The 11643-nt window shown below is 42.8% G+C and overlaps 1 protein-coding gene across 1 annotated transcript; it reads right to left on the bottom strand.

Moving 5' to 3' along the window:
• Positions 1 to 3487: 3487 nt before the first annotated feature.
• Positions 3488 to 9674, bottom strand: SLC30A10 (solute carrier family 30 member 10; the record flags this gene model as incomplete). Its single annotated transcript, XM_082307929.1, has 4 exons — positions 3488 to 4118; positions 4877 to 5113; positions 8639 to 8722; positions 9158 to 9674. The coding sequence occupies 4 exons, from the start codon at positions 9672 to 9674 to the stop codon at positions 3643 to 3645; spliced, it is 1314 nt and encodes a 437-aa protein (XP_082164055.1). The 3' UTR covers positions 3488 to 3642.
• Between the last annotated feature and the right edge of the window lie 1969 nt (positions 9675 to 11643).

The following is an 11643-nucleotide window of genomic DNA, read 5'->3' as shown; positions in this document are numbered from 1 at the left end:
AGACATTAAGAAGAAAAACCACGGTTGCACTACAAGTCAACATAAGTATCACAAAGAACACAAGGAGAAGGAAGTCAACTGAAAATTTGGCAAAACAAAAGGCAATACTCCCCAAAACCAGCATCAGTTATTTTTCTTTACATAGAAAAGCAAAGGCAAGATCTGCATTAGAGAGTCACAGAAGAAGGAAAAACTATCAAATTGACATGTTTGGTTAAAGGATAACATGTCAAAAGGTAACAAAAAAAAATGAATTCACTTTAAGAAAAGGCCCCCAGCTGATGAAGGCCAGTAAATTGCTTTTGCATTCAATGCCATGTTAATTTATTCCAGATTTCACTCTTGCTCCAAAACTATCTGTCAAGGCTAACAAATGTTTTGTTATCATACAACTAGGTCACATGTATGACAGGCTATGGATCAGAGGGCCACAGAAGCTGGAAATCAGTTTGAAAAATCACCTGTGTTTTAAGCAGATTTCCTTTGCTACAGACAGCGATGGACAGACAGGGGCAACCACTGCACGAGGAACTGAATGCCATAATGGTGCAATCAGAGGGAGCAATTGAAGAGGATGGGGTAGCACAATCTATCTGCAATCGTCAGATATTTTACATTACTGAATTGGAGGAGGAAAAAAGCAACTAAGCTAAAGAGGCCAGAGGAGAGATTTTTCAACAGTGCAATACACTACAAAACTGAATTTAGAACAAGTGCCCACAGATAAGGGCAAATACTGAAATATACTGTATTTCCAAATGAAGTAAGCTTACTTCAAGAGAATTAGAAAAAGATACGCCAAGAACTGAAGGGAAATAAGCCAATACAAAATACACACTGATTGGAATGAAGTCTTCTACAGAAGTAGAGAGGGACCACCCAGTAGAGCCTAGTTGCGACACACTTAAAACAAAGAAGAAAAATATTTTCTTCCAGGACGCAAAAGAAAACAAAAGATACCGGGTCAGAAACCTTAGCTGGACACCCTGAAAGTCCCTACACAGAAAAAACAAGCTTCACCTCATAAATAATACAGCTCTGTAGGTTTTTCTTGCTTAAGTAATAAAGCAAATTCTAAATCTGCTTGTTTTCTAGACCTGAAGATTTCTATAATCCCTGGTATTTTCCTGTTTATTCAGAGGCAACAATTACAGTACATTCAACCAAACAAGAAAAATGTTTAAGAATGTTACTTCATTGTATTTTCAGGTTATAACACTGTTTAAAACTTTAAAAATAGATAATCACAGTTTTAACAAACATTGGACGGATAAAGAAAAAGATGGTCCATTTTGTCAAATGCCTTAACATTACACATACTAGTTTTCTCTAATTCCAGAGTAAATAATACTGCCATTCCATCTTTCAAGCATTTAATAAAACATATATATAAAAAGATTACCTGATTTAAGACACAAATGCATAATTATGAAAGGGTGCTTGTTTTAGAGGATATTGGGAACCAAGTTCTCCCATAGACTTTGTTGTTATTTTGGGAGCTTTCTGTTCCAGTTCTCAAAAAACCTATAAATATATTTGTTATTTACATCTAAACCCTGACATTTAAACATCATCATAGATGAAAATAAGGGCAAAAAGAACAGAAGAAAGGGCTGTCTTACTTTATGCCACACGCTTTTAAAAGACAGAGCCATTCTTAAAATGTTTCCTGATTTACATTAATTCGTGCAATAACTGCTAAGCAAGATCCCGCTGCTTTCACCTCTGCTGCTGCCAACAGAATCAAACAGACTGGAGGATCAAGCTCTTAATTATATTAACACATAGTTTAATTTATATAATACAAACCTACAATGGAAGGCTATAAAATATATTAATTCACCCAAGAATTAATGTTCAAAAGGGGTAACTACAAATCTAGAAATGTGCTATTTGGACTGCAATCACTGCTTCAGTAAATAGCATTTTCCAAGCGGCAAAATAGCCTGCTGTGTGTTTTAATATTCATTGACTTAATGTAATCATCCTTATTAATAAGAAGTTGGCTGCTTTCTAGCCAGCCTTACAAGGAGGTCCTGGTATTTTCCCAGCCCAGGCGGGAAATAATTTTCCCTTTCTGTTAAGGTGTCACTGAGGTAAAGACACCACTATTTTATAGAGGTGTCCCCATAAATAAATAAATGAATAAAATATCCTGCGCCCAGGCCACACAGACCATTGAAAGGCTGCAAACCATTGAAAGGCTGCAAGATGTATTTGAAAGCTTCTGGATCCGGTCTGTATAGCCGGTGAGGCTAAGCACTACACTCCATGTGAATTAGATAGTGGGTTTCCTCTCCCAAAAACCTGGAGAACAGACCTGACCCAAATCCAGCAGTGGGTGACAGGGTACATCATCATGTTTTCCTTAGAGCAGCCTTGCGTGCTTTCAAACAGAACACACAGCAAGGAGATAAAGGAACTGCTTCACTAAGCACACTTTGAAATACACCGCCGGGCATGGGGAGGAGGGGCAGGGCAGAGAAGAGGGCTTAGACCTTTAAAATAAATCAGCAAGAAATAATCAAGCCTAAACAAGGAAGATTGCCCTGTAATTTTTTTAAAGCTTTCTCTAAGTGATAACACTGCATATAAAACTTTAAAGGGACTTTCCTAATTAATACAACTTAAATTGTGTCTTAATAATAGAACTGCAGAATTTTAACTGTTCATAATAAACACATTAGATTATTTATTATTATGATTTAGTAATGACAGACACTCAGTGTTAAAGATACTGCAATCATCCTGGACAATGATGAAATAAGACTGTGGCTATTCTAATTTCTGTTGTCAGGAGGAAAAAAAAAGAAAAAAAAAAAAAAAAAAGACTGAGTTGTACAATCACAACAGTGAACACAATAAAAGTTAACTGGATAACTGCCTGCATTTCCATTTGCTAGAATCAGTACAGACAACGTTAGTAAGTATTTCTTTGCTTTCATGACAAGAAGTCTATTCTTTAGCATACTTATCTGTGATTAGGCTAAGACTCCAGTATTACCAGTAGAGAAGCAAGACCAGCTTCTGCTCTGTCCCTAAACACAGGAGTCAATCAAGAAAACAATGCGAGTCAAAATTCCTGAGTGCTTTGCCTCCCCCTTAGACACTCTTCATTTCGTTCACAAACCCCACTGGCCAGAAGCACAAGCGTTACTGTTAAACATGAACTGTCTATGCAAAAATGGGTTTTAAGGATCAGTAAAGCATCTCTACTGAAGTCCTTTATAAATATACAGTACTTCAGCCCAGTGCAATCATGAACTGGCCACAGGGCTTTCAGGAAACAGCTCACTTCAGCAGAAAAGGCCAGAGTTTCATTCCCAGTGCCACTGGCCATTAACTGCAAGCATCAGTGCAGACAGCAATACATCCCATCCACTCTAACGACAGAAATTCACACCTAGTTTGGTAAGGAACCGGGTTAGGCTGTTTCAGAAAAATCTTACATGAATGCAACACCCTTCGTGGAAACATTAATCCTTATTTCAGATACAAGGGGGTTTTAGGTGTGTTTTGGTTTACAGCTAAAGCACAAAAATCTTTTCGCCACACCAACTTCAGCTACAACCACTGATGGCCCCCTTCCCAGCCAGGATATGTTTGTTCTATGAAAACATTACACAGAGTAGAGGGAATTGCCTAAAGTCGTGTACTGCTCAACTGTGACTTATCATCAGACACACCACAATTTTTCACGTGTTCAATGCTGTCCTCTGCCAGTGGGTACTCAATAGGGATTTCAGTATCGTTTTTACTTGAACCATTGTCTTTAGGCAGTGCAGAAAGGCAACTATCGTTTTTCTCAGTATAGCCATTAGTTTTAGCCATGGGGGGCTTCCGCTGACTGCAGCACAGCTGAGAGTCACAAGTTTTTGAGATGCAGGGTGAGCTGCACAGTAGCTGGGAGGTCTTGTGGTCAATGTACTCGGGCTGGATGGTCACAGAATGGATCCCTGCTTCGTGGAAAACCTTCCGTATTTTATAAGCAGCATCTTGGTAATCAGTAGGCGTTTGGCACTTGATATGAAGAGTAGCAATATTCTTTCCACCTGCAAGCTCCCACACATGCACCTCATGAAGGCTGCTAACCCCTGGTACATGAGCTAGTCTGTCGGCTGGAAGACATAAGAGAAAGACATTAGAGGCTTTGGTGTATTGGCTAATTACTAGCTTTCCCATTAAGAGCCCTATACAAAAGCAGCAGTCTCCAAACGACCTTTTTAGAAGAGCTGTACTTAGTAAAAAATACATCTACTCCCAGCTGCCTTTGGTTCAGCCTCCAGATGACCACACGAGCAGGCCACTCATCCTTTTGGGTTCACCCCATCCCTCAGGCTCCCTAATGGCAATTTACCATCTGTTCATAGAAGCAACATTAGAGCACCACCTCCTTGGCCAAGACCCCACATCTTCTGGTTTCTTTAGCCCTGAGCATGGTGGAATTCCAGAAATAACCAGTACTACCCCACAATTAACCAGTGTGAACAACACCAGAGAGCTACAAAATTAACCAACCTTAATGGAAATTTCTAAGCTGTTTCAGAAGCCTTTTGGAAGAAGCTGCTGCAGGGTTGGGAAATATTGTCATTCAGTGTTGTTTCTTTCACAAACACCCCACACAAGGCATTAACAGCTCAAGACCTGGTATTTTTGATGTATTGTTGGAGTACCACATTCTCAAAATGCATGCTTTAACTAATCCACAGAGATTTGAGTCATGTTGCTAGGACACAAGCATGTGACTATTTCTCACAGTTCTTGAGAATTTAGAGCTATTATGAGTAAATAATCCAAACATGTCATTCCAGAAATAACATATGCGTTGAAATATATCATTAAAATTAATAGCATTTCAACAACAAATTTGACTTACTCAGTAGTTGCATATTAACACCTTTGGGAACCATCTGCAACAAAATAATTGAGGTCTCCTTGATAAGCGGGAATGCAGAAGACAAGATGATGAACACCATAATTATTGTCAGGCTTGGATCGATGTAGCACTGCCAATTACATGGAGCATTCCCCAGAGGAAGTACATGGAAGATTGTAGCAGCAACTACCACGACCACAGATCCAAGTGCATCTCCCATAACATGCAAAAGAACACCTGAAACAAATGGCACAATTTCCATTAGTGTTTAGTTTGTTTTTTTTTTTTTTTCTGGGGGCAGGGGGAGAGTAAATCTGCATTTTTCAAGCCTGTTCTACTTGACGTGAAAAACGCAATATTCCAAGCACTAACATCATAACCAAAGTCTTCAGTAACAGCTTTCAGAACAAAACAGCAAGGGAAATACTGACTCTGAACCACAGCTGCTTAAGTGGGATGCATTATTAAACATGTAGGGTATGCTAGCAACCGCGGTCCAACTGCAATGCCATGGCAATGTAAAACGTGTTTGCTTAAATGTCTGCAGATTATTAAGAGATCCTGGCACATTAAATCTCAATTAAAAATTGATGACTGAATCTATGCGTTCTACCCTGGAAGCTGAGCGTGCCACAGACCGCACCCAGTAACAGTTATTCTCCTCCATCAGCTTCTATGACACTGTTGAAATCTGAAAAATTACCTAAGTGAAACCTAAGCCCATTCCTATGGCTCCAAATGCCCTCAAACTCCATTTTTTGGATCAAGCTCCATTACTAGTCACGTTAAACCTTGTCCCACCAACACCCCTAGCCCTCAGACCCCCAAAAAAGTCAGAATCTGGTTTGAGAGTTATTCAGATGGACACTGCAGTTTAATATGTGCCTGGACTACTCTAAATCGAGAGGAACACTGGGTACCACTTTTTACATCTATAGGTATGTTTTTGCACAAAAGGCAAAGACACAAAACAGGCTCTTGTAATAACACATTTGTAGCTGCCCTTTCAACTACAATGGCCAAAGTAGTCATCTTGCTATAAAGTTACAATAGTCTAAGAACTCCTTTCTTCTTCCCTTTTTTTTCTTTTACTTTTTTACACAATCTTCCTTCTTCCCGCCATTGCTCAAATGTATTCCAGTTCTGTCAGTCTTTACTGTCCAGACTCAGACTTTATTCCAACCCAGGCCTAATTCATAACATCTCTGAATAGATGAAGTTAATTTCTTTGTCAATACTTTTTATTCGGAGCCTGTGAGAGAATAAAACGGACCATCTCCTTTTAACATCCCTATGACAAGCACTTTCAAGAGCCTCACTCCAATTTAATCCCTTCCTCTGGGCTGCAGAAGCTGGAGAAGGCTCCCCCTGAAACTCATTAACAACACAGCGAAGAGCTTTGACTCTGGTGATGCTGGACACTGGATTAGACCTTGAGCCGTGCCTGTGATGCTGTTTCTTGACAGCTCTTTGCATGAACGTTGATCTTCGGTGTGCAAAATGAAGGCAATAACCACTGGAGCTCCTCTGAATCACTCAGGGCAGATAAGAAAGTACAAACTTCCAGTGAGTGCAGCTTTTTCTGCTGGAGTCAGGCATGTTCTGCCCCATTTGGCAGACTCCCACAGGGCTTTACTCCTCCTAACAGCGTTGCAGTGTTTCCTTTTCATTTACAACTAATCCCGATTCAGCATGGGCTATCAGCTATTGCACGAACAAGAGGGACAGGCAGGATGCAATTGCCAAGGCAACTAACTAGAGAGCAGAGCTTAAAAAGAACAGGAAAATGTTTCAGAAAGTCTTCTTTTGAATTGAGGGAAAAAAAGTAAGCATGCCAGAATTATGATAAACTACGAATTGAGAATATGGAATTTGGAAAATGCTTATTTTACATTATTAACATCGTTAATATGTACATCTTGGTTACGCATCACATAATGAGGGCCTAGACAGAAATGAACCCATTTCCCTATAGACCCCCAAAAGCTATGGTTATAAAACAGAACCGAAAATGAATTTTTAGTAAAGTCAGTTTGGTAAGACCATAGGTAACGCATAGTCTCCAACAGCTTGTGTTGGAAAGTCTGAACTACTCTGCATATGCTCAAGAAGCAAAAGGAATAATTTTACACTACAATAATTAACGCAGTCAGGCAGAATGTCTGGATTCCTGTTCCTACCACTTTTAAAAATCAAGGAACCAATTCCTCTGCCAATCCATTTTGTTCAGCCATGGTTTTCAGGGATGCTCTGATTCTATAATGTACAGAATTTTTTGCCAAGTGATTATGAAGTATAGCTATGTAACTAACTTATAGCAGCAAAGGAAAAACATAGATTTTGAATCAGAATTTTAAAGACGCGTACCTGTAACACTGGCTAAAGCAGCAAGGAATATTTGTAAGGACAATAAAATAGATTTTGCAAAGATGAGATACTAAAGTTAAAGTAGCACTTAAAAGAAAAAGTCTCTTTTTAAAAATCAAAGAAGACAGGTATCTTAAAATAACCGATACAAAACTCCTCATCCTTCAGACATTTTTGAAAGTTTCCAGCACCATTATGCCTAAGCACTGTTGTTCTGGCAAGTAAGGCCTTCTCTAAAACATACTTTTTGGTTTCTTATCCTTCTCTCCTCCATCCCTGAAAGCGACAGTTTGCTTTTCCTCCTCCAGTAACTTACCACTACAGTGCCACAATATCCAGTGACACCAATTTCTAGACATTCAGGAAAGTGTTGTGGCTCTAGCACATCTTTTGATTTCCAAAGTGTCTTCCCTTACAGACACAGTTGTGTAACTCTGAAAACACTTTTGAAAGACAGGTAGATAGACATGCACCAAAAAAAAAAAAAAAATCCCAGGTGCCCAACTGCCACGTCGACCCCTTTAAGCAGAATTCATGTGATGCCAACTTACACAACTTTGGAGGAATATCAGATGCTGATAGGTGACCATAAGAAGCCTGAAACTACCATCCTGTTTCAGCTTTCTGACAGCCCTTTCCTTGAGGGACAAACTCAATGTTTAATGTACTCAAAGATCCCTGCTTTTGGCTCTGCTCAGAATAGGTATGTAGACGCGTATACATATAAACACCTATACAGAGAGGGAGAGAGACACTTGGTTCATTTATTCCTAGAAGTAGCTATACAGTTTTATTCTGCAGATACCCAGAGACCTGCCAAAGTACAACGTAAGAAGGGCTGAAACTGTCACAGACTCTCAGGGACAGGTCCACAGTTCAAGAACCTGGAAGAACACTGTGCTGAAGCCCCAGTTTCAGCACCTTTTTCCTCATGCTGACAACGAAACATTGTTAACCTCGGGATTTAAAGAAATTCCATTTTCTGCCCAAAAGCATTTTAAAGTTGAAAACTGCTCAACTGCTACAGCAGTGACACTCAAAGCAGCACCTCATAGGTCCCTGCTTTACCTTCCTATAAGGCCTCTAGTGACTTGAGCTTAGTGCAAGAGGCTTTGTCTCCTTGCCAAAAAGTTCAGCTGCACTCTTCTAAAGAACGAAAATCAAAATTTAAACACACTCAGAGCCAAACCAGCATCACACTATTTTGTTATTATCTATGTTATTTCATACAACCGAAACCTTTCTGCTAAAGATAAGTGGGTCCATATACATAGAATAGTCCTGCGCTCTTGCTCCATTTCTTACTGATATTTGGAAAAAAAAAAAAAATCTTAAATGGAAACCAGAAAGTGTTTAAAGTTAATGTAATATTAGTAGTATACTCCCATGCTGTACCTCTGATGTTCAAGGCTTCAGACTTTTTCTCTTTTTTCTTCTCAGGCCCCTCTTCAGGGCTTTTTTGGTCATTTGGTGAATCACCTGCATTCAAAGAAGAAACGCTGTGTTGTGTATAAGTTCTACAAACAGAAAAAACATCATCCTTCTCAAAACCAACTTATTTGAAAGATGACAAGAAGAAAAAAAAAAAAAAAAAAAACAAGGCAAAACATTTTCCATGCAGCTCTCTAAGCAATGCCCCCTCCCCCATCCCGAGGGGAGCCCAGCAGCCTGGTGTAAAGTACAAGGTGAAAGAGGCGGTGGATGTCTGAGTGAGCTTAGTGGAATTCCCCGGGGCCCACGGGTGGGTTTGGGGCTCCGAAAGGGCCCAGAGGACGGGTCTGGCAGCTCGGCGGGCCCCGAGGGCAAGGAGGAGGGAGACAGGGGATGAGGAGGGATGGGGAAGGGAGCGAGGGGCGGACAGGAGGGAAAGGCTGGACGGCGAGGCAAGACGGCGAGGATGCAGCCGAAAGGCACCTGCTTCATCCGCCTCCCCCGTCGGGGCGCCGCCGGGCACGGCCCGCAGCGCGGCGGCGGCGGGCGGCAGGGCGGGCGGGCGGCGGCGGCGGCGGCAGCAGGCGCCCCAGTCCTGGAAGACGAGGAGCCCCACGAGATTGACGGCGAGGCCGAGGGTGCCGACGATGAGCACCAGCTGGGCGTCGTCGATGGGCTCGGGCCGGGCGAGGCGGAGGATGGCCTCCACGAAGATGGTGAAGCAGAGGGCGGTGAGGAAGACGGCGTTGCTGAGGGCCCCCACCACCTCGGCGCGGCTGTAGCCGTAGGTGGCGCGGGGGCCGCGGCGGCTGCGGCGGGCGATGCGCCCGGTGGAGAGGCCGACGCAGAGGGAGATGAGGTCCGAGAGCATGTTGAAGGAGTCGGACACCAGCGCGATGGAGTTGCCCAGGTAGCCCGACACCAGCTCGGCCACGAAGAAGCCGCCGGTGAGCACCAGCATGAAGATGAGGCGGCACGTCTTCCCCGAGTACCGCCCCATGGCGATGGCGATGGCGGCGGCCGGTCCCACCGGCGCCCCTCTCCGCGCTAGCGCCGGGGCATGCCCAGCCGCCCAGCCGCCAGCCCGCAACAAGTGCGGCCGCCCCGGCCCTTAACTCCGCCGCCCGCCGCGCCAGGCGCCGCCCGCAGCCCTGCCCCGGGGGGAAGGCGACGGCCGCCCCGCACCGCCCCCGCCATCGCCCCGCACCGCCGGCACCGGCATCGCCACCGCCCCGCACCGCCCCCGCCGGCACCGTCACCGCCACCGCCCCGGACCGCCCCGCCGGCACCGCCATCGCCACCGGCACCGCGTCCCCGGCTGGAGGCCTGCGGGGGACCCCCCGCTGCCCGCCCGCCTGCCCCGCAGCGAAAAAACGACCGTGGGTTATAGGAAATAAATAAAATACGAAATAAAAGGGCGGCGGGGAGGCGCAAACCTGGCACGCCGGCTGGAAAAGGGCCCGCTTGGAGAGGCAGAGCTAGCCAGACCAAACCAAAAGGCTGTCCTGTGCGCTCTCCAAGACACCGGGTACCACCACGCTATCCAAATAGGGTGAAGTTTCAGTGATGGAGCTACTAATTATACTCCTTTGCTGCTTTCTTGATGGCTTAAGTGCCAAATCAAAGGATAGAGTGCCATCTACTGAACCAGGTAATTTCCTGCCGCTAGCCTTTAAAAAGGTATGTCAAAGCAGTACCTAAGTGTGCATGAATCTATCATCAGCCTATAAGAAAAAGTTTCATGCATTTTTTTACCTTACAGAATAATCTATAAGAAGCATAATAAATGAGTAACCCTCTATCTTGTATTTGTAGATTTTTTTTTTTTTTTTTGTTATGACTTGGGAAAGTGGCACCCATGCACGCAAATGGAAAAAGGACAGAGCCGGACTACTAACACAGCATTTTGAGATGATGGGAGCCACTGGATAATCAAAGGAGGTGCTGGGAAATTAAGCCATTCTCAAAAACAACTGCTATTGTCCCTAGATTTTCAGTGACCCCAGACTGGACTGGGGATCATCATATAATACTTTTTCATGTTTGACTTCAGAAGTAGGTAAAAAAGTAAATCAGAACTGGGCCCAAGAATAATCAACTTAAATAAAAGACATAAGACCTAAAGAAAATAACATCCTTAAAATTATATCCTGTGAGAGCCTGGAGTATTTCAGTTATGCGAGAGGAGCACCAGTGCTGGAGGTACTGCTTCAGCAACTACAATTCACACTGATGTGCCACATCAAACATTTCACCACACTTGAGAAACCATACATCGCTATCAGAAAATAAACCAGTGTTCCCCGGCCATGCTATCATGTCCCTGGTACCAAAGGTGATGTTCTTTACAACCAGAAATTCATTAAAGGCCTCGGGAATTTCCTCTTTATTCTAACTCTAAAGAAATTGCATTGTTACTGCTGTTAATTGAGTTTGATCGCTTGCTTGAACAGATCTTTTAAATGAGGCTTCTCAATTCCACTTAAATTATGTGTACACAACCAAAGCCTTTCTTGCATATAACCCAAGATGTATCGTAACCTCTGGAGTGGACCTAAGTAGCCATTCAGGGGATAACCTCCCCTGCATCTGCAAGGACTAAAATGCACAACTCCCACTTAACTGGGGATTCTCATGCATGTCCTTCACACATTCAATGCCCAAGCAATGAAAGTAACCTGCAATATTCAAATTAGCAAATGCATAAAAATAAATGTATTGAAAAGAACCTTACCATAAAGACAAACACAATAGTGAGAGCAGATAGCATAATTACATCAACGCACATTCAGCTTTAACATTACATCTACAAATATATGATGAGAGATTTTAAACAGTAGTGCCAAATAAAAAGCAGTGTGACACAGGTAGAACAAAAAGAAAAATATGTAAGAGTTATAGGAAGTTTAACTAGTCTATTAGATAAAAACTTTAAAATGACAGACTGTATCTTCCTTACTATAATTAAT

Source organism: Platalea leucorodia (assembly GCF_965183815.1).
Source record: "Platalea leucorodia genome assembly, chromosome: 3".
Classification (NCBI taxonomy): domain Eukaryota; kingdom Metazoa; phylum Chordata; class Aves; order Pelecaniformes; family Threskiornithidae; genus Platalea; species Platalea leucorodia.
Note: the sequence above shows the minus strand (reverse complement) of the source record. Positions and strands in the feature narration are given on the sequence as shown.